Source organism: Callorhinus ursinus, unplaced genomic scaffold (genome assembly GCF_003265705.2).
Source record: "Callorhinus ursinus isolate GAN/ISIS: 27379988/994484 unplaced genomic scaffold, GSC_fseal_2.0 scaffold7, whole genome shotgun sequence".
Taxonomy (NCBI): domain Eukaryota; kingdom Metazoa; phylum Chordata; class Mammalia; order Carnivora; family Otariidae; genus Callorhinus; species Callorhinus ursinus.
Window position 1 is genome coordinate 61,640,076 of NW_027397069.1, and position 23,605 is coordinate 61,663,680.

At 40.9% G+C, this 23,605-nt stretch overlaps 1 protein-coding gene across 6 annotated transcripts in view; it reads left to right on the forward strand.

The window, feature by feature from the left end:
* Positions 1-23,605, forward strand: part of DCLK1 (doublecortin like kinase 1) — a 335,073-nt gene that overhangs the window by 283,712 nt on the left and 27,756 nt on the right. For all 6 annotated transcript variants that reach the window (XM_073894691.1, XM_073894690.1, XM_073894689.1 and 3 more), the window contains 7 exons: positions 278-335; positions 823-942; positions 4,916-5,062; positions 16,218-16,351; positions 18,128-18,205; positions 18,580-18,676; positions 20,500-20,580. In XM_073894691.1, the coding sequence (XP_073750792.1) occupies positions 278-335; positions 823-942; positions 4,916-5,062; positions 16,218-16,351; positions 18,128-18,205; positions 18,580-18,676; positions 20,500-20,580 (715 nt within the window). The remainder of the gene's footprint in view (positions 1-277; positions 336-822; positions 943-4,915; positions 5,063-16,217; positions 16,352-18,127; positions 18,206-18,579; positions 18,677-20,499; positions 20,581-23,605) is intronic.

Below are 23,605 nucleotides of genomic sequence, written 5' to 3' on the forward strand. Positions count from 1 at the left end.
TGCCTGCCGCTCCCCCTGCTTGTGCTCTGTCTTACAAATAAATAAAATCTTCAAAAAAAACAGCTCAGGATGTTTCTATGCTAGCATAGTTGTCATCCTTACACTTGGTCAACCCCTTAAGGTTTACATATTTCTTTGTAAAAAGGAAAAAGAGTCTTTTACAAAATATTTATACCAGTTTGATGCAAGGTCTGGGGGTAAGAAATTAATCCTTAGCAAAATGACTCAACAGATTTGAAATTAAGTTTATTTTTTACAAATAACTTTCTCTTTGCAGGTCAACCGCTAGGGAGTATGCTCTGAAAATTATCAAGAAAAGCAAATGTCGAGGCAAAGTATGTAAAAGGCTTATTGTTATGAAAATATAGTGTTGTGGGGGTGGGGAGGTAGAAACACACAGATCAGTTCCCAAATAAACATAAGTTCATCCCAGGAGTTGCATTTTGGTGGAATACAATGTTATATATTTATTGGAATATAATTTTATAAATATTCTTGGAATAAAAGTTAATTGGAATGATTATATGTTATTTCTGTTCCTTATTATTGTTTGCTTGCTTCTTAATTTACTTTTGTGATCTAAGTTTCATTCTATCCTTCTATATGCGATTATAGTTATACTGATAGGTTGCAAGCGTCATCTGAGGATCTTCAGTATCTTTTGGCAATTCTAGACTGAGTATCAGAATCTAAGATATACTCATTATATTTTACCAAAACATATCTCCTTTGATCCTCAAATAGGATAGCTTCACTCATTGGAGTTAGCTCCTCATATGTTTTGATGTGTATATTGATTAAGGTAACTCTTCCCTTAAACAGGAGCACATGATCCAGAACGAGGTGTCTATTTTAAGAAGAGTGAAGCATCCCAATATTGTTCTTCTGATCGAAGAGATGGATGTGCCAACGGAACTGTATCTTGTCATGGAATTAGTAAAGGTGTGTATCTTGGAAAAAGAATAAACCCACACAAGGCACCACACTTTCCTATCTGATAGAGCCGTCTCCTTTATTTCCTTCCACCAATATTTAGTCTCTCATTTCTATGTATTGGCATAATGGGTACGAGTATTAACACTAGAATTATACTGGAAGCATTCAAGTCCCAGCCTTGACCTATATAGTTTCTGAGCTTGGGTATACCTTTCTGTACCTCAGTTTCCTCAAATATAAAATGAGAATAATAATATTACCTACCAGGAGTGTTATGGGGAAGGCAAGAGGGATGACTTCCACCGTGTACTTTTTTTTTAAGGAGGGGGAGGGGCAGAGAGAGAGGGAGAGGAAGAGAAGCAGACTCCCTGCTGAGCATGGTGCCCAATGTGGGGCTCGATCTCACGGCCCTGAGATCGTGACCGGAGCCAAATCAAGAGCCGGACGCTTTAATTGACTGAGCCCCCCAGGCGCCCCCACTAATGTACTTTCTAATACACAGAAAGTATGACAGAAATGATCATTGCTGTTATCATTGCTGTAGAAATTGTGCACTTTTTCGTGAACTACATCCAAAGGTATCAACCATTCTTATTAAAAAAAAAAAAAACTTTAAACTTTTAGTTACCAATGTAATAGAAAAATAGCACTAGAAAATATTCTGCTGCCTTTCAGTAGATGTTACAACCTCGTCCTGTCACATAAAATTACATCTGTATTTTATTAGATCATAGAATATAGAGATGGCCATATGTTGATAATCGTTGAATCTAAGTTAAAGCTGACTTGCCCATTCCCTCTACTTCCATATTTAAAATTTTCAGTAACTAAAAGGTTTTACAAATTTAATATTTAGTATTTATGAAGTGCTATTTTTCTCAAGCCTTTTTTCTATTATGTTAATATAACTGAAGGTGTAACTAATTTCTCCTTTAGTTGTAAAATGTCGTAAATTAGTCACACCACCCTCTGCATCAACTGTGTGCACCCATCGGTGAGAGCCTCGGGCTCCAGGAACCATGTCTGGAATCACACGCCCCAGCTGGTGGCAGGAATCAGCACTCTGGAATGTGGCATTTCCTCTGTAAAGATTTAAGACAAAGACAGCATGTAATAAACGAATCTGTTACTATATAGAAAACTGTTCATTCGAGGGTCCTTTAAGCTTTTATTATTCAGAGTTGCTTTACTTTAGATCTGTTGGCTTTTTTTTTTTTTTTAGTGGTTATTTATATTTACAGATGAAGCCTGCTTTTTCCTGCTTCGTGTTAAGATTTGTCTTTTTCAGAGGGGTGAGACTTGTTTGTTTGTAGTGACGCTAGGGTATTGTCACATTTGAGACCAAGGGAGATAAAAAATGGCAAACTTGTTATTTCAACAAAGAAAGGTTGATTTCAGTTATTCGGAAGATTTTTACATTGGTGCTTTATGGCCAAATAAAGTTTGGTAATTACCAATATTGTAAAATATACTTTCTCCAGCACCCAGGATAAGATTTTTACAATGACTTTAATTTTGAGAGCAACAAATTCAGACCATTTCTCTTGCCCCTCTGAGTGCTATTAAAAATTGATTAGCCCCCTTTTATTGGCTGATTTTTGAAGAGTTAAGACTAACTTAAACCTGAAGCTGAGAAATGAAAGAGGCAAAGCCTTAAGAGTTCAGAGCACATTGTGGTGGGAAAGCCTAGTCTGTCACTCTTAAGTTTAGTCAGGTGACAATAGCTAAGTTACCACTGGGAGGTCCTCACTTCATTCAGCATTCCCTCTGGGTGACCAAGATAGCCTAACAAGGCCAGAGAGTGTCTGCATGGTCCAGCATCAGGACTCATCCGTTGTACTGCCAGATCATACCCTTAAATTTAGGCTGACCCAGAACTGCTGTGAGGCCAGGTCTGGAAGCATCCCAGGAAGTGAAGGCGAACCCCAGGCTTGACTTGAAAGGCTCCCACAACATTTCCCCCTAACAAATGTAGCTAGGGCCACGCTTCTCAAGAGTCCAGTGGTGTGCCAAAGAGGGCCTGCAGCTGTAGGATAAACAAGGCCTGGATTCTGGAAAACAGTGAAGTAATAGTAATTACGAGTGAAATTCCATAATTAATAAGAATAGGCCTTTGGACTTCTGCCTACAGATGTGTGCACATACACACTGCATATGTGTTCAGAGGAATGCAGGCCTTGTGCAGGAGGCGGCCCTGCGGCCGGGCCCTAACTGATCAGCAGGAGTTATAAAGACAAAGACCCTCGAAGGGACCTTCCAGGAAGGGGGCTCTCGGGAGGACAGGTCTGGAACGCAGGGTGGTTTTGGCACATTTTAGTGATGGGGGAAGAATCTCCTACCTGGAGCATAAAGGCTACTCCCGGGTCTAGCGAGTGGCAGGAGATGCATCGAGACAGGTTGGAATGAAGAGGGGCACCCCGACACGGAGAGCCATGGGAAAGGAATGCCGACTTCTTGAAGGGAGAAGGAAAAGGCCAACAGCCCATGCGGGAAGGTAACAGTCCATTCGCTGGATGCTGTAAATAAAGAGGCCAGAAGCAGTGCAGGTTGCGAGGCCTCATGAGAACCACCCGGGGACAGCACAACAAAACCTTTTACCCAGCAGATGGAGCGGACTGGCTGTGTACGTGGCACGCCTTACCCGCCTTACAGGAAGGACTGGTTGACTGCGTTGTTGGGGATGCGGAAGACGTGAGGTCACAGGATGCCTGGCACCTACCTAGACAACTAGGACAAAGGTGGCATCATTGTGGGTCGCCACACATAGCCGCACACCCGTCCCGCTGCATCGGGGTGCTGCTCCTGTAGACCACAGTGAAAATGCTGCCTCCTGGGGAGGCACGGAACCCTCGGGCAGCCTTGCCTTTGAGAGAAACAGAAAGCGGAGAAGGCGCTCATTTTGACGCTCCTGTATGTGTTCAGGTTGGGACCTGCCAAGGCTGAATGGGCTGAGGGAGAAGCCTCCCGGGCGGAGGTGGTGCAGGGCAACGGAGGACAGGCCAGCTTAGTGAGATTCGAAAACTGTCAGCCCGCAAGGCCTGTATTTTGCTTTTGCTATTTAAAAAAACAAAAATGAAATCCCTCACCACATTAGGCAACAGATGAACACAATTGACTCCCGTGCTCAGCTATTTGGTGCATTGTGTGCAAGAACGATGCAAACGTCCTTAGTAAATCAGACCCAAATTTCTGAAAGGGTTTCCAATAAAGAGAACTAAAATTGGAGCCTAAAATCATTCTGTTTCTCCAAATAACAATAAGTTAGCAAGGAACAAGGGAAACAAAAGTTCAGATGAATAATGGTCTTAGAAAACTTTCTTGGAAATTCCTCCACCCTCCTCCCTCCTCTCTTTTCTCCCTCATCTTTGGAATGACAGTTTCTGGTCCCTTTTCTCTGCTTCTTACAAAGAAGCACATTATTGGAAAAGAAAACACTACTACACCCACTCCAAGAAAGCAGAGTCTAGAGAATGAAGGGAACTGAGTGAGTGTGTGTGTGTGTGTGTGTGTGTGTGTGTGTGTGTGTGTATGTGTGAGCTTCATAAGGCAGCTGCACATTTTGTTAAGGGTGTGGTCTGCAGGATTACCTGTTTCTCATTTTGGGAGGGTTGGGGTTGTGACTTTGAACTTCTGCTGGCCGTTGGGATGAGGCATGACACACATGCCACCAGGGCACCCACCAGACCTGGCTCTGTCTCTCCCTCCTGGCTGGGGCTGCGGATATGACTGCATGTCCCAGTGGCGGAGAATCTCGTCCCGCTCCTTTGAGCCATGGAGGACATGCCCCTGGCTTGCACAGCGGGGAGACAAATCCCCAGGTGGAGTTGCTGGGCCTTTGAGAGGGAAGTGGCAGGGAAAGCCCTGGGAGCCCAGAGATCCTGCATGCTTCTTCGTCTCCTTGAGAATGTGTCAGTTGTCTCTCCAGGTGGCCCCACTGGACCATCTGCTAATTGCTGCTCCACCTGCTGTCTCTTCTCAGGGAGGAGACCTCTTTGATGCTATTACTTCAACCAACAAATACACGGAGCGAGATGCCAGTGGGATGCTCTACAACCTGGCCAGTGCCATCAAATACCTGCATAGCCTGAACATCGTCCACCGGGACATCAAGCCAGAGAACCTACTGGTAAGAGGAATTCGAACCTCAGGCATCTTGAGTTCCAAGCACTCATGAGTGCATATGAATGTTTCTTTTTTTTTCTTTCCTATTTCCTTTTCTTTCTTTTTTGAAAAGAAACATACTTTAAAGGCTAGTTTCCAGCTGGACTTGAGTGACTAGCTGAAAACGAACCTTTTAAGTATATCTGTATGGGTTAATGTGCCATTAGGAGTACTTGACTAATTATTAGCAAATAAAAACCTGAGACAGGGTTGGGGGAATAGAGCTTGGGAAATCTAAGGCTGTGGTTAAGACCTTGGGCTAGACCAAGATAGTCATGAGGAACATTTACGTGAATGTTTATTTATCTACAGCACTTTGATGTTAAAAGTTTTTACTTGGGGAAAAAAAAAAAAAGGAAGCCCTTAGTCTCCCAAATTTACTTTTCCATAATATGATCTAAAAGGTAAGACAATAAGTCATGAGTTTTAAAGACACCAGCCCTTCAGCTTAAAAATAATCACAAGACTGATTTTAAAAATCAGAGACATCCTATCCCCCTTTACGACTATTTGTTTTACTTTTCCTGAACTCCATGTCTCTGGGGAAACACTAGGAGTTCTTTACCCAAGCAAATGAGGATCCTTTCCTAATCCAGTTGTGAAGGGGACAGTATTGGAAAGAATTGAGGAGACAGAGACTGGGCATTCGGGGAACTGTCACTGGTGAATATGGGAGTAACATAAATTTTGCTGGCTATCCAGGCTGGAATTTTAATGAAATGTATTCATTTTCGCCCCCACCCCCACCCCAAGATGCTAGTTCTTCTTTTACTTTCGTTACCCAGGCCCAAGAGTCACGTATTATATATTACTATTAGTTTGTCCATCTCTTCAGAAATCCGGGAATTGAGGATTCTCTTTCAAAAGAAGTGTTTCTCCAAGGGTGGTCTAAAGACTCCCTGAATCTGAACTACTCCCAGATGCCTGTTAAAAATGCAAATTTCTGAGCCTCCCTGCAGCCCTAGCAAATCAGAATCTGGTGACTGGTGACAGGGTACAGATCTTCCTTGAAACAAGCTCCCCCACATGACCCAAATGAGCTTCCAAGTCGAGAAGCAGATGAGCAACCCAACTCTTACGGCACAAGAAGGGCTGATGAAGTCTGCTAAGATGGCGACCCATCCATGTGCTCGCCCTGCGCTTTACACTCATGATCCCGTTTAATCCTCACAACAGCTATATGGGGTAGGTTCTATTACTGTCCCATTTCACAGGTAAGGAAACTGAGTGCCTAGAAGTTGAAAGACCTGTGCAAAGCCATTATAACTCACATGTGGAAGAATTAAGATCTCAATTTAGCTCTGTCCTACTACAGAGCCCAAGATTTTAACCACTAGACGACACAAAGCTGTGCATTAGGGAGATTTATTGCGTGCTGGCTCTGTGCCAGGTTGTGCCAGGGAACAGAGAGACAGATGCCTTCATGGAGTTGACATTCAAGTAGGAAAAATAGGCATTCAAGAAATAAATACACAAGCAGTTAGTTCGCTGTAATTATGTTCATAAACTTGGAGCTACTGGCTAATGAAGGCAGCTGAGGTCAAGCGACCGAGTTCTGACTTAATTGCTCCTCAAATTCCACATCTCTGCAGTAGCCTGAACATTCTCTTCTGCATAGTTGCCTCCATAACCTGCAGCAATTTTCTCTTGTCTGCATTCATTATTCCTATGTCCTGAATTATGTAGGATCGTCTTGTGGGAACAGACTCACAATTGGCCTTTGTTTCAAAACTTCTCTAAACCCCGAAGTTCAGTGATTGAAAATTAAAATTTAGTTTCCTCCCCTCCACTTTGCGGTTTGGTTTTGCGTGACATTGTCCACTTGCTTCTCACCAGAGCATTATCTATTTCTGTTAAATGCCATACGTGATTACTTAGCAGGGTAGTTTTTCTAAAATTATAATTTGCAGGACACTTTGAAAATACTGTGCTCGTTCTAACATATTTTACTTTTTAAATTACCCAAAAAGAAAAACGTTCACTTTTTTTTCCCTTTCTCTTCTAATGTGAGAATGTGTAATACACACACCATTGAAATCATTTGCAACATAGGTTTAAAATATATATATATATGAACTAAAGTAATTCTGCCTCTCCAGTATAGTAACTTCTTACTCTCAGGAAGTAATAAGGGTTGGTGAGCTTTGCAGGGATAAATCTATTATAGTATAAAATAGGTAGAAGAATAGAAGAAGTTGAGCAGAATTAGGACGACATCACTAATTGAACTTGAGACTTCTGTTAATTTCACATTCTGTTGACCTTTATGTGGAAATCAGAGAGAATTGTCATGGGAGGCACATTCACATCCCAAGGATTTATAGTCAGATGGACCAAAGTTCAAAACCAAGTGCTTCACTCTTCCAGTGGCTGGTCTTATGACCTTGAACAAGTTTCCTAACTCCTTTGAGCCTCCTTTAGGGGGATTTTATGAAGATAAAGAGATAACATGGACTATTAGCTTCCTTCCTTTTTATTCCTCTTTTATTTGTAATAAAAATTAAATTATTCCTAAAAATAAAACTGTTTCACAACAAATTGTATGTTGCAAAATCATCTTGCATCTTTTTTGATACTGCTTTTAAAATTTTACGATTTACCTGTGCATGGATTTGCCATCTCCTCACAAAATGTAGAGCTGGAGACTATGTTTGAAAAATGCTATGACAAATTTCGTGTGAAGATTTAGAGTCCATTTTCTTACTACCAAATAAATAAATTTACCAAATAAATAAAAAGGCCTCACTACACACTTTGCATTACTCTTTTATTAAGGGACCTCAAAAAAGCCTAAATTGTTGGGTTGCTAACAAGATTTTTGCCAGTTTAGTGTTTAATGTTTGTTATAACTAACAAAGTATTGTTTTTAAGTGTCTAATTCAGCTATAGATTTCATTTTATATAGTATCATATATGTAGAACTTCCAGAATTTTTTATTTTTAAATTCTTATAGAACTATATAAAAATGTTGTAGCTTGGCCTTAAGAATCTATATCGATCTATTCAAGTCTAAGTATTTGTCAGGTCAAGGTCTTTTAATGAGAAAACATGATTTGATTTACAATGATGTATCTAGACACAGATGGTGTGAAAACTGGGTATTGACCCAATATAAATACCCCCTATAATTTTATTATTGTATCACTTCTAAGTTTTTGTCTTGTTTGTGTTCTTTTGTTTTTGTTGTCACAAGTTAATCAGGCCAATGATCTTACACGGTTCTTTTTGCTCTGTCAGGCCTGGAGCTTAATGATCATACGGATGAGTGACCAGTGGGATGAGAGGGTGGATGAGATGAAAGAGTGAGTAAATGAGTGACACTTCTTCATAGACTAGAGGACAGACCCAACATGACAGATCCAAGCCATTCTTCAACTCATTCATTACACTGAGGGCTCACATGGGCCTCAGTCTAAATGCCACTGAGTGGGGGAAGTGCAGTGTTTCCCTAGCGTACTTATGCACAGTGTGTGTGTGTGTGTGTGCGTGTGCGTGCGTGCGTGTGTGTGTGAGTGAGATAGTATATAACTAAAAGAGACATTTTGCTTTTTAAAAAACAAACCAAACCACCAAAACCGTCCTACTGAGATCAACCGCCTTTAATTGGCAGGAGTCACCACTAGATGGCAAGCTTGCACCCTTGGCAGGAAAAATTCTCAGTAGGAGCCTGAGTTTTCTTCTAAGGAGCTGGGAGGGTCTTTTAAAATGTATATGCAGGTGCTACCTTCTTAGGAAAATTAAAATATTTACTGGCAAAAATATAATTTGCATCACTAGTTTTTATTAGATTCCAGAAATAAATGGTAATTTTCTTGAAATACAGAAGGTGATGTTCAAAAAACTTTTTCCTTCTAAACTCCCCAATACTTTCTGGGAGAAAGCAGTTTCTCAGAGAATCTGCCTGTCTTGGTCAGAAATTTTCTTTTAGAAACTTTCTATCCAGGTGTTTGTACCTGCTCCTGACTGCGCAATAAAATGGCATGCCTAGCACATGACCCTCATTTTCACTAAATGGATTATACGTGGCAGTAAGGTATCGTGTTCTCTCCAAGTGATGACCATGTGTGACCTAGTGATGATGTGCTCCAGCACCTCTTGGTTTCCATTTCAAGCCAGCCCCAAGCCCACAAGATGGCAGATTTCCTTCTGCCTTAATCCCATGACCCTTAACAAATAAGTCCATTGTGTGATAAGATCGCTAACTACACTGGTACACAAGGCAATCGCCACCGATAGACCCCATCTAGAAGTCATAGGCAGAAGCACAGTTGAGTAGATCTGTAGTCAGTCCACTGTCTTATGATCTTGAGCCAGCAGAGTGTTGATTAATGGTTGGGGGACCCAGAAGAAGGGAGCCAGGGGCCTCTCAGTACTCTTGTCACTAGCCCTGGCCTAATCAGCATTATTAGTGACGCGAAATGAAGATGTATTATAGCAAATGACAGACTTGAGATCCAAAAGTATCTTTGGCTCTGTGAGGGTCCCAAATCAGTAGGATGAAATTTGACAAGAGAGACACATACATCCCAGTGGACTAAGTGGTTTTGGTGCAGTTGTTTTAATGATCATTGCAGCAAAGCAGTAATGGAAAAACTTGGCCAGACCAAGTCAAAGGCTATTAGTTGACCATAAATTCAGGGTGAGCCTCAGTGGGATATGACTGCTAAAAAGTGCCGCTCAATTCCTTTCACTGAAAGAGTCCTGCCATCAAGAGAGTCCTCTCTGCCTTGCTCATGCCAGTTACCCCTATGGTGAGGAACGTGAGCACGTCATGGCAGGGGCCTAGAGTTCAGCCCACAGAGGGGTGGAGAAAGTGGAGCATGGTGGCTCTGGTTAAATATATGGAACACTGCCAGATGGAAGAAGGGAAACCTTTTCTGTGCTGTACTGAACTCCGACTAAAGAGAAGACGTTGCTGGATGAGAGGTTCAAGGTTGATGTAAGAAAAACTTTCTAACAGTTGCACCTGTTTGCAAATTAAAGGGCCTTTACTACACATAGCTGTGGTCATTGAAACTGTCCAAGCAGAAACTGAATGATCATTTTTGTATTAGGTGTTTAGAAAAAAAAAACCTCTGCTCTCCGAATTTGGATAAAAGTTAAGGGAAAAATAGAAGAAAAACAACATTTTCCCAAAACATTGTTAGTACAATAATATACCAGTTTCTTTACTAGCACCTTTGCTGAGGGCCCTCTTCCCAGGACTTGTGATGGCACGTGGGAGAAGACAGGAAAGTGTAGTGTCTTGCCTTGGTTGGCCTGGGTCTGTCTGCTCCACTACTCGTCCCATCTGTCATTAAGGACTGACATACTACCACTCATCTCATTTAAAATGACATGGTCTTATTGGACTAGCAAAGATTAATAAATGATAGCATATAGTGTTGGAAAAGTTATAAGGATACCAATCATCTCCTATGTGTTGGTGTGAGAGTAACTTCATAGAAGCTTTCTGAAAGGTAACTTGGTGATAAAGAGCTGAAACCACCTTAAATAGTATGAGTGTCCTATGACCAAGTAATCCTACTTCTGGAAATGGAACCTAAAGAAAAAAAACTTAGGTCTTGTATACATATATAGGGATGTTCATCTCAGTGGTTTTTAGTAGGAAAAAGTATAAAACTACTTATGTCAGGGCACTAATTAGTTAAATAATGGCATGATAACGGGGGAGGACATAGTGGTTAAAATCTTGGACTTGGACATACTTAAGGCTAAGTTCTGGCTCTGCCACTTATTAGCTGGGCGACGTAACGGTGCAACATCTCCGAGACCCAATTTTCTCATCTGCGAAATATCCATAAGATGACTTAATAGGTTGTTGTGAAGATCCAATAGGATAATGAGCATGAACTCCTCAGTACAATGCCTGACATATCCTGTGTGCTCAGTAAAGAGCAACCGTAGTCATTGTTGGGATTATTATTACACTGCACCCATACAATGGAATATCCAGTAGCCACTGAAAATCGTGATGTAGATACATGCATATTCACTCAGGATTTATATTGTCCAGTGGAGAAAGAAAAGCAGGAGAGAGAGGTAAAGAAAGGGCTGGAAGTTCATACCCCAAAATGTTAACGATGGTTCTTTCTAGGTGTCAAGATTATGGGTGAGCTTAATTCCTTTCCCTCTATAATTATCTGTCTTTTCTAATTTTCCTACAATGACATGTTGGATATTACTTGTGTGACAAAAATGTAATACGAGTTTTAAAAAGAGCAACGGCACTGAGTTCCCACAGTCTCCGCAAAAGGCTGGTATGTGCACTGGCTCCCAGGATCCAGAACATGCCGGTCTCACTGCCACTACATAGAACTCCTCTTTAGATAGTTCATGACTATTTTAAAGTGAGGATGGGAATTGGGTTTCCTGGAGTTCCCACTCATCCTCCATCTTCCCAGATGTCTCTACAGTAATACTTTGAAAGCTGTTTTAGTTCTCCCTCTGATATTGTTACCTCTCTTCTGACTTCTATACAATGTTGACTCTTCTTCTTATTTCATTTAACGTTTGATTTCACAAAGATTTTACACGTGGGTATAAAGCGGGTTTGGTTTTTTTAAGAATTAATTCCGCCCCCCCCCGCCGGGAAGTTTAATTTTAAAGTATGTGGACCCTAAAGTGCATTTTGTAAAATAATTTCCTGCATTAATGTTGTTTTACTTCACTTCTTTAAGAGTAAAGATTTAAATTTAATTCATTTTCCTTAGAAAGGACTATAAAGGTCATATACCATGGCCAGAGGAAAATCAATGTCTTTTTAAAGGGATACCATAGTTGTGAAAAAGTATATTGACTTTTTTTCATGGCCTTGTCAATTTCATGCCACTTTTGTTCAGTTCTATTTGGTGAAATTATTTTTAGTACCTATTGAGCTCCTCTGTGAAAAATATTTCGTGGATACTAATGATTCATTAGCCAGCATTTCAACAGGGTTATCCTTGAATTGACAGCAACACTGAGAATTATGTTTGTTCCAACACATCTGTTATATTAGTCAGGTTTTAGTTCTCTATTATGGGAATCTCAGAAACCATTTGCCTGGGTTCAGGTTATCTGTGAATTTTCATATTATTTTATGGCCACCAGCTGCATTTTATGACTATATATTAAATTTTTTTGTTTTTTCAAATAACTTTTCCAAATGGTCTCAGTTTCTAATCCAAAGGAAATCAGGCCTATGCCCAGACATCTACTGTTCAGCAAGTTACAGCTACTGCAAAACCCTAAATAAACGAAAAAGAAACAAAAAGAAAACTCTTCTTCAAAAAGGAAAAACCCTGTGTAAAATGCCAGTGTGCCGAAAACCTAATACCTGACCTTTCCCTATATCTATTCTTGGTGGGATATGCCTTCAGCTTTTAATTGGAACCTTTTTTTCATAATTGTTGCCATTTAACACATTTAGTCTGTCAAATCATGGGATGTCTTTATAGCCATATAATAAACCCTAGAGAACAACTTCTCTGACTGTAGCCATCTGCAATGATCACAAGAGTAGCTTACAAAATACTGACAATCTTTATGGTAATAGGATACATATGGCAGCCCACAATTATGTGTAGCTGCATTCAATTAGTGTTGTACAATTACACAGTTTTATTGCTTAGTTAAAACAGTGAAAGCACTGCATACTGGTAATTTGCACTAATCCCCGTCTCTTTAATAGCCCCTCAGTGTTTAAAATGTGGGGGAACATCTATAGTATTTAAAGGGCTTGGGATGAATATTAAATTATATCTCATGTTGTGAATACTCATTGATTGACAATCAATGGACTCCCACCTTACTTGTGGGTCATGTTTTACGGAGGCTTTAAAATACAGTCATAGCAAAAAGTTCTTTTTTTTTTTTTTTTTACACCAGAAGCCCACTTGCTGGATCAGGCTGTCCAAGCCTGTGCTTGCAGCCTGTTAATGTCCCTCCTGTAACATGGTCAGGACAGGGATACATCCAGAGGAACAAAGTCAGAATCGGTTCAGGGAGTGGTATATACCAGGGACTCCACATTTTAAATGTGAACTTGTTAGAGGCGTTTCCCATTCCTAACTTTTAATTAAAAACTTAGTTCAAAGTAAATTTATAGCTGCCATTTGGGAAAATACTTTCTGGAGAGGGTTTTGTGAATGTGTGTGTGTGTGTGTGTGTGTGTGTGTGTGAGTGTATGTGCTCGCTCATGCATGTGTGTTTGAAACAGATGTATTTAGCAATCTATGATTTTAATAGAGTTTTAATTACATTTTTAAATGGCCTCACTCGTTCCCCTCCGTAAGTGGCTTGGTAAGAGATAAGGGTGAGCCCAGCTCAGGTTGCAGCAAGTGCTAATGGGGAACCCCATTTGTGAGGTGGTCTCATTATACTGCTTAGGAAAGGTGCTCTCCCATCGGAGGAGAGGAAACACTGGAATATATTCTTCTGTATCCTTCTCCCGAAGTGTTGACAGAGAAAAACCTAAAGCAACCTTGTTTCCTGCCCTGCTTGACAGTAAGTAAGTTAAACAGAATTCCAAACAAGAGGCCTGGACATTTATTCACCTGCAAAAACATTTTGCTGAAGCATTGCTAATGTAGTTGTGTCCAGAAATGTTTTCAATTACATGGATTAGGCCTTTGTCTCTCATTCTTATTGTCTATCATAAGCATCACGCTAACCTCTTTATGTTCATGAAAATTCTGTATGCTTTTTCAAAGCAGAGGAAGGGGACATTGTGGAAGTGATAGAGGGAAAAAGAACATTAAAAGGATAGATTCTGTGTGTTTTATTTAAATGTTGTTGGTTTATTTGAAAGAATTATTACTTTTATGTAATCCTAATTTTCTTTATTTTAGGTTAGACTTTTTTGGTGCTTTTTTCCCCCCTTAGGAATTGAAACTTTGAACTTTATTGCTCAGTATATTAAATACAACTGGCATATGGCTGTATGTGAGGTGGAATTCCTGTTCAAATGTAGATGCTCAAAAATAAAACCTTTGCTACGTGTAGGAAAATTACGTGGTCATACTCAGAACCAAAATGTGACTTATGACTGGATCTGCCAACATCTCCTTTCATCCAACTTTTGAATCCAGTTAGGTGATTATAGATAGTATGTTTAGAGGAAACCCACAAAATTCCTGTGTAAATGGAGTTGTGTAAACTGAAATCTGCACGACCTCCCAAAACACAGCCCATGGTTGTTTGGACCTAACAGAACATCAAAGCCAGAGATTATTTTGCATTTTAGAAAGGTTATTGCTAACAAAATGGAATTAAGGAAGTAAACAATTCTGCTCTGTCTGGGAAGTCAACTAGATAATTTTCTAGATGTTTCCATCTCAGGTTTCTGTTCATGAAAAACATTTGCTTGTCACTTGGATGGCCAGAAGGGTGGAGGTGCTAAGGCTACAATTTAGGGATTTTTTTTTTTGCCCAAGAACGTTTAGGCTGGGGATGACGTTGTGCTTTGCAGCTCTCATGTTTCAGCGTCCCTAACTCAAACTCGCTCCTGCTGGTGGGCTGGAGAGCTGCTTTGTTAAAGGAGGGAGGACAGTGCCCATCCCAGATGACAACTGGGCAAAGCCACATCTACGAGGGGCACACAGCTGTCTTTGCCCTAACAGCCTACATGCAGGTGACCCTACAAGCCTGTAGGCACCTGCCCAAGGGCCCAAACTAGATGGTGGTCAAGCCCTTAAGGAGAAGACTCCACCTTCTGAGTGTGGAGAAAATGTAAAAGACTATTTTCTGCGCAGAAAAGACACGGTCTCTCCAGAAGGGAAGATCTGACTCCCTGCCTCTGCCAAAACAGTTAGATCCAAATGATCGATGCTGATGCTGCCGCTTAGCTGGCCAAACATCTGCACTTGAAGCTGCAGGGAAATGGGAAGTTAATCTACTTTCTCCAAAGAAAGGGAGACGTGGTGTGTGTTCACGGTAGTGGGGCTCCTGATGTGTGGAGATGCGTCTTGCTGTGCTAGAGGTTCAGGCTGCTGTATCAAGTACAGATGATCACAAGGCAACAAGAAAAGAACATGCAGGCTTCTACTTGCTGGATGAATTATTTTGATGTACGTGAAAAACCTCACCATGTCCTCAAGGCATCTCCTGCCTTTGCTGGGAATACTAGCTTTCTACTGTGGTCTTCTTTATCTTATTGATTCCAATGGAGGACCCTGAATTAGAATTCTGAATGCCCTTTGATCTTTTCTTTGAAACAGTAGAAGTGGTTTGGGATACTCTTTAGAGCAAACCCATTTGGTTTGATCATGGGCTGGAATTAAAGCGGTATAAATACTTGCCTATGGTCACATGCATCCTTTTCTTGATTTGTTGGGTGAAAGACTAGAGACTTTTACTGCCTTAATAAGGAAAGCTGGACCGAATGCTGACTCTGCACCTGATAAATCTTTCCAAATTGCCACAGGTGAAATGAAATGTTAATATCCCTTTCAATTATTAATAAAAAAATGTAAATAGATTTTGTTGGAAATGTGGGCCACTGAAAATGAAGTATTTTAATATACGTGTAGATTTTTTTTGTTCAATTACTAAAGAACTGTATTTTTAAAGCTTCTTACATATTAAAATGGAGAGGTAATATTCTCATAAATTGGAGGTACTGCACTAGAGACTTTCTATATTTCATTGTATTACACAAATCAGTTTTAATTGTAGAAAACATTAAATACAGATAAGCAAAGAGAAAAAAATCTCTCGTAATCCTACCACCCAGAGACAGACACACTAACACTGTGTTCTTTCAGACATTTTTCTTTGCATGTATTTTTTTTCTTTAGCACACCTTTTATGCAAACCAGTCTGAAATCTGTCCTTCGCCAAAATAATTTATTTCAATAGACATACCCACATCACCACGTTAATGGTCATGTAGCATCCCACTATATCAACACACCATCATTTATTGTTGAATTTCCATTTGCTGGTTGTTCACCATGTTTCCAATTCTGCAATAATCTAAAAAAAAGATATTCTTATATGTATATCATTGCATAATTGCCTGTTTTTTTCACTTTATGATAAATACCTTAAACTTAAACCACAGTGCCTCTCGTTCCTTCAAGAAGGAGCTTTTGAGCTCTTGGTTGTAAGGCGATTCCACTCTTTACTTTTACTTTAGGTGTACGAACACCAAGATGGCAGCAAATCGCTGAAGCTGGGTGACTTTGGACTGGCCACCATTGTAGACGGCCCCCTGTATACGGTCTGTGGCACCCCGACATACGTGGCTCCAGAAATCATCGCGGAAACTGGGTAAATGCTTCCCGTGGCTTATTGGAGTGCTGTGCTTGCCAAAGAACTAGTCTGCTTCAAGAATAGGAGAAAACCGCCCTGTCCCATCCAGACAGAATTAGCTATCAGATTTCTTTCTTTCTTTCTTTCTTTTTAACTTTAAAGTGAGAGCCATTTTCTCTGTTTTCCCCAATCAAGTTGCCAATTACTGCAGTCTTGTTCAAGGCTTCCATGTGGCCTTTGTTAAAGGTAGAACAGCAGTTATTAACCCCAGAGTAAAAAATGTTCCGAACTAACAGAGAAACATATAGCGATGGTAATTAACTCGCTTTTGGATAAAAGAAACAGACACTGCTGTGTGCGGTGATTACAGTCTCCTGTGGTTATTTCTCTCAGCTGTCCTTATGCTCCTCTCCCGATCTCATTCTGGCTGTCTTGGCGGTCCATTGATTATCTGTGCAGTACAAACACCCTTAGGCATCAGAGGGCCACTGGGAATTTTCTGGTTTCTGTGTGCAGCAGTATAAGATGAATGAAAATCTCTAGAATAGGGGGAGAAGGTGGGTGGCCTAACACTGATTAAGGACCTACCCTCTGCCAGGCCTTAAGCTCCTTTACTTGATTCTTCACTCTTCCAGTAGACGGTATGATTCCCATTTTGCGCATGAGTAATCTCTCTGCGGTGGTTGGGTATCATGGAAGCTCATGACTAGATAGTGGTTGAGTCAGCATTTGAACTCGGGGTTGTGTGAATAAAGGGCTCTTTGTGGAAAGAGTCCTATTTCTTGCCAAGGATCGTAGGCCAAGTTCTGAAGCACTAGTCTAACACGGGAGGATTGGGGAAGGGTGGTGCAGCAAGGGGAGACGGCCTTACTGTCTCCCCTCGATGAGTGGCGCCAACGCACACCTCAGGGTCTAGGTTTTATCCTCCGGTGACCCATCAGAGATAGTTTTAGTGCTTGACTATTGACCAGAAAGGCAGAAGAACAGAATAGAGGAGAAGGGAATGCCAGCCAGGAAATCCCTCAGGTGGGAGGTAGGGTAATGGAGACTTTTTTGTTCATCAAATTTGAGTGAGTTGGGAGCCCACATCTGTAACCTTGCCTGACCTCCCTCAGAGCATGCTGCCTCGGGTTTGGCTACGTTTTCTAGTTTTAGGGCGTGAGTACTCTGACAGCCTGCTGGGTGGGAGGGGCCCCGGGGAGAAAGAAGATTGAGCTGGGCACTTGGAGGCCCTGGTTGGAACCCAGCTCTGTCTGCCACTGATTGTGTGATCTTGAGCAAAACTATTTACCCCTCGGATCCTTGGTTTTCTCCTCTATAAAATAGGCAATAGTACTTATCCTGTGTAATGTAAAGAGTGGTTGGAAAACCAGCATAAGATAACATATATCAGTGCTTTACAAATTGGAAAATGTCCTGTATGTAATTACTTTTTTCTAACATCAGGGACTTAGAGAGTTTCAAGGGTCCATCCCTATCTTAAAATTGATATGACTATAATAAACCTTTTTGATGAAACCTCTCACTTACTGATACTTGGATATGATCCTAGGCATGCTTTACTTCGATTTTTATTCATATGTCTTATTCTCTTTCCCTTGCTCTCTCTCTTTTTTTATTCTTTCCTTGAATTCTGTTTAGCTGGTGGGTTTTAGGTTAGTGTTTGTTGTTGGGTTTTTAAATTTTGTTTAGCTTGGTTTTTGGTTTAGAATAGTAGAGTCATCTATTTTGCCAATGTCCCATAATTTGTCCTGGCCCGACTTTTGCTAACTCTAACATCACTTACTTTTGCAGATATGGCCTCAAGGTGGACATCTGGGCAGCTGGTGTAATCACTTACATCCTGCTGTGCGGTTTCCCTCCGTTCCGTGGGTACGGGCAGTCATCTTTTACTCAGCACCAACAAAGCATTTCTGTGTTCTCTGAGTGATCCACTCCGCCTTCTTGCACAAAGGAGCCTGAAGCAGGAAAGGAACATAAGAATTTGACTTCCAGTGCCTGTTATTTTTTCTGTGTTGTACATACTCATTTACATGCCTTCCATAAATATTCCTCATATAATTTAAAAAACTCATTCTTTCCTAATTGTCCAAGACAGTTCCATGTTGACATTTTGAATGGCTTAAAAACACACATTTCACACATTTATGGGGAAAGGAAGGGCTTGAATGCATAAGAGTGAAGAGACATACCCTGGGTTGACAATTTAGTGTTGTTTTTTTCCTTGTTGTGGTTCATCTAAACAGAAGCGGTGATGACCAGGAGGTGCTTTTCGATCAGATTTTGATGGGGCAAGTGGACTTTCCCTCTCCATACTGGGATAACATTTCTGATTCAGCAAAGGTAGGTTTCCAGTGCCTTCCCTTTTCCTGAGAGCCTGTGTGTCTTAATGCAATTATTGATTTTGACTCATTTTGTGCAAAGAGACCTAATGATGTTGTAAATAAGATTTCTGTCCATTTTGGTTATAATGACCAGGTTTTCCAAGAGTTCACAGTCATCAAGTCTTCTGTTCGTAGCCATCTCAACTTATCAAGTGGTCTCTGTTTCCCTGTCTTCATCACTCCCTGTTGTCACTCCAATTATGTTGCTATAGCCTCTTGCTATACCCAACGCACACCAGGCTGCCTTAGATTTTGACATAGCTTATGGCTTTATCTCTTTTGGGTCTCGACTCAATTTCATCCTCTCAGGGAAGCTTTCCCAGACCACCCTGTTTTCAGTTGCAGGTCTTTAATCTATCTAGCTCACCTTATCTTCCTCATCTGCTTTATTCTTCTCTGTAGGACTTATACCCACATGTCCTTCTGGTATACCATCTAACTATCTTTCTCTGTCTACGTTTCTAGATAAGTAGATATAGATAGGCAGATACATCTTACTTATGTCATTTATTTTCTAATTTTCTCCCACTAGAACACAAATTTCATCAAGACAAGGATTTTTGTGTATTTTGTTTATTATTGTATCATCAATGCCTATATAGTAACCAGTATATAACGAGTGCTTAACATGTATTAAAATGAATGAATAAGAGAGCAACCTCTAAGAAAACTAAAAATCTTACATGGAGACATTGGTAGAACTTGAGATAAAAAAGAAAACTCTTTAATTGAGTCCTTAACCTTATGTCTCCAAGCATTGACTTAAATTTTTGAAAACTTGATGTTGAGAAATAATTGACTTTTGATTATTCAGTGTGTATGCCTTTCCTTTCTCTGTGTCCTGAGTGTGAGTTCAATTTAAAACCTGACTTTTTCTGTGGGGGTAGAGGTCTTTTTGCCTGTGAGCAATCTCTTCAGGAACCAATCTACCTCTCAGTGCTGTCACTCATAACAAGAGGGCTCAAAGTCATTGACAGATAGGACCATCTCCCACACCCCCATGCCACCTGGCAAAGGGCATCACACCAAATAGTTGCTTTAATAAGTCCTGGCCCATGTTGGAAACTGAATGAATGCCTTCATGCACAAAGCAGCCTGAAGCAAGAAAAGAACATAATGAGAACTTTAAGGTAGAATCTCTACATCAGTGGAAATAAATCATCCTCATCATGGAATGGTACTCAGACCGTGAATGTAAGGAACTGGATAACACATATCTAACCATTTTGTTACATGGGAACTTCTAATCCGAAGTGGACAAATGTATGACAGACTCATCATTAAAACCCAAGCTGTGCTTTCCTGGTCCAAATCATTTTGAACTCATGAGGAGGTCTCATTAATTTCAGAACCATTAAATCATTTGCCTCTTAATAGTTCCATTTTATTGGTATTGATTAATGTGGAAATTTTTGAAGCAATGTTAACAGATTTCTGTATTAAACTAACTTAGAAATCTGCCATTCAAGTGTGAAATTCTAGACAAAGAAAGGAATATGAATTCTTTAACTTATATAATCTATTTCTTCTCTACTAAATACACTTTAATACACTTTTATTTTAATCTTCATTTCATTTTTTTCTCCCAACTATAAGCCATATATTTATAATTCTAAGTATTCACCTTTAACTTCTAAAGGTGTTAGATGGCTGTGCGTAAGTTGAGTTGATATATTTAAAATTGAGAGCTTTTCCAAACTAAAAGAGAACTTCCACATATGAAAATGCTCAGAATTTTACCATAAAAATGAGACAAATGGAATCAAACGTTCCCTTCCACAGGAGCTCATCACCATGATGCTGTTGGTCGATGTCGATCAGCGATTTTCGGCTGTGCAAGTCCTTGAGCATCCCTGGGTTAATGTAAGTGACTTCCTCCTTTCCCTATATGTACTCCTAATGTTCCTTTCTCAAATTGCAGATTTCCTAATGATATCGCCTCCTTTGTGAAGTGTTGTGTTCCTATTTGTTCCTCCCCCTCAAACACGCCAGAACAGTGACAGGATCTCAGACTGTTCCTCTGATGGATCCGTGCTGATGTATGCTGTCATGGTCCCCTGCACAGAGCCTTTCATTCGATTCAGATGGGGCTGCCTTCTGACTGGGGAAGTGCATGCACGTGGTCGCCAGCCCTCACCCCCCAACCTACATTCTGAATACATCAATAAGAGCAGATTTTCTGAGTCAGTACCGCTTTTGCATGATTCCTACCAAAAATACAATTGACCCAAGGGTCTCCACATAAGCCTTGAAGTACTCGAATGCAGCACTTCTCAACCTTGAGTTCGCTCACAAGTCACCTGGGGATCTTGTTAAAATGCAGATTCTAATGTCATAGATGTGAGGCTCTGAATTTCTCAAAGCTCCCAGATGCCCCTGCTGCTATTTGAGTACTAGAGTCAAATGATACATCTGTGTGAAAGAATTCTCCGGAGCACAGTTGTTATGTTTTGTCCCTATATCTCTCTACAATGGATTGATAAGGTTTGTTTTGAATCATAATAAATATGCGTAGAGTGCTTCACTTATAAAGTCTGCCCAGGACTCTTTTAAGCACCTCACATACATTAACTGATCGTGTTCTTCCCAACAACTGTATAATCTAGGTACTACTGTAACCCTCATCGGCACGTGGAAGCTCCAGACCTAGGTTTAATGGTTCTTATGGCCAGAGTAGGAGGCAGACATGTGCATATCGATATGGACGTGAACACAGGCAGGAACAAGTTTAACATGGTTAGCTCGCTGATAGAAATTTTGCCAGCCTTCCTACAGCTTCAAGTGATCTGGCTGTGAGTTGAAGGCAACAAAATATTCCACTCCTCTAAATTATCACCATAGTGATTGGTCAGGTGGTGGTTCCCCCCCCCCCCCAAATCACTAATTTTAGGGATGAGGTATGATTGAAAGCACAGTATTGAGACAGACTACATCCAAGGTGACAAGAGCTTGGGATCTTGTTCATGTTCTGCCACGTGATGGCCATGGGCCGAGGTTCTAGCACTTTTTTTTATTTTTTTGTTTTTTGTTTTTGTTTTTCTTTTCTAAAATTATTATTAGTATATAATGTAGTAGTTGTTTCAGGGGCAGAGGTCTGTGATTCATCAGTCTTACACAACACCCAGCACTCACCACGACACATACCCTCCCCAGTGCCCCCCACCCAGCCACCCCATCCCTCTACCCCCCTCCCCTCCAGCAACCCTTGGTTTGTTTCCTGAGATGAAGAGTCTCTTATGGTTTGTCTTCCTCTCTGGTTTTGTCTTGTTTCATTTTTTCCTCTCTTCTCCTATGATCCTCTGCCTTGTTTCTTAAATTCCACATATCAGTGAGATCATATGATAATTGTCTTTCTCTGATTGACTTATTTTGCTTAGCATAATACCCTCTAGTTCATCCACGTCATTGCAAATGGCAAGATTTCATTTTTTTTAAAGATTTTATTTATTCATTTGACAGAGAGAGACACAGCAAGAGAGGGAACACAAGCAGGGGGAGTGGGAGAGGGAGAAGCAGGCTTCCTGCCGAGCAGGGAGCGCGATGTGGGGCTCGATCCCAGGACCCTGGGATCATGACCTGAGCCGAAGGCAAATGCTTAACCCCTGAGCCACCCAGGCGCCCCAAGATTTCATTTTTTGGATGGCTGTGTAATATTCCATTGTAGATATACATATATATACCACATCTTCTTTATCCATTTATTTGTCGATGGACATCTGGGCTCTTTCCATAGTTTGGCTGTTGTGGACATTGCTGCTATAAACATTGGGGTGCAGGTGCCCCTTCAGATTATTACATTTGTATCTTTGGGGTAAATACCCAGTAGTGCAATTGCTGGGTCGTAGGGTAGCTCTGTTCTAGCACTTTATGTAGAGATGTAAAACAGGAGGATATTTATGAATGTTGAATGTGAGTATAGATATACGGCTAAGGGTTGTTTTAAGTATTTTCATAGAGCAGAACTTCCCAACTGGTGTACAAATGTATAAAGATATCAATCCCCTCAGCCCTTGGGATAGTCAGGCAGGGCAGCTAGAGTCCAGAAGTGATCACCTCCAGCCTCAAAGCCTTTGCATTTACCCCAGGGTGCTAAACAAAAGTTATCCTTTTCTATGAAGTGGGAAAAGTTAGGAAGTGTCTCAGGTAAGCCTAATAATAAACCTGCAGGATAGAGTGGATATTATTGTACCCATTTTATAGGTGAGGAGACCGAGGCTAAGGTAAGTGATTTGTCCGGAGTAGCAAAGGTTGTGATTGAGCCAGAATTTGCAGCCAGGTCTCCTCACTCCAAGCCCATTTGCTTTAAAGCCTTATGTACCGAATTATATCTACCTGTCCTTTGTTATACACGAAAGCACTGTGAATATTGCAAAAGAATGCATATCGTTATAATGATAGTTTATGCAAGTTAGCAACATCTTCAAAGGATGGTCCTGGCACCTTTCCCTTAGATTTGCAGGGAGGAAGAGGCACAGGCCTGCTGCAGCCTTTCCTGGTGGCAGCAGTTGGTTCTGATTGATCAACATGCTAATTAAAAGCCCATGATCTACAGATTGTCAAATTGCATGATAGCACTAGAAACCGTGGGACTATGACCAGACAGAATAAGCCAGAAAATCAGAATTTGGAACATGGCCTTTGAAGGCTCACAAAGAGCCATAGAGGAAAGAGATTTCATAGACTGCAAATACCCATTTTAGGTTTTTAAATACGTTTTCGTCAGAGGATCCCTGCCTGGCAGGCCCCGCCCTCTGGGAGCTCTGATACAGCAGACAGTCACAGGGCATGGGGGGGGAGGCGGGGGGAGACTACGCCAGCCTCTGGGTGGGGAGAGTGGTGCTATAAAGGATTCCCTAGAGGAGGAGATGCCAGTGCTCTAATCCCAAAG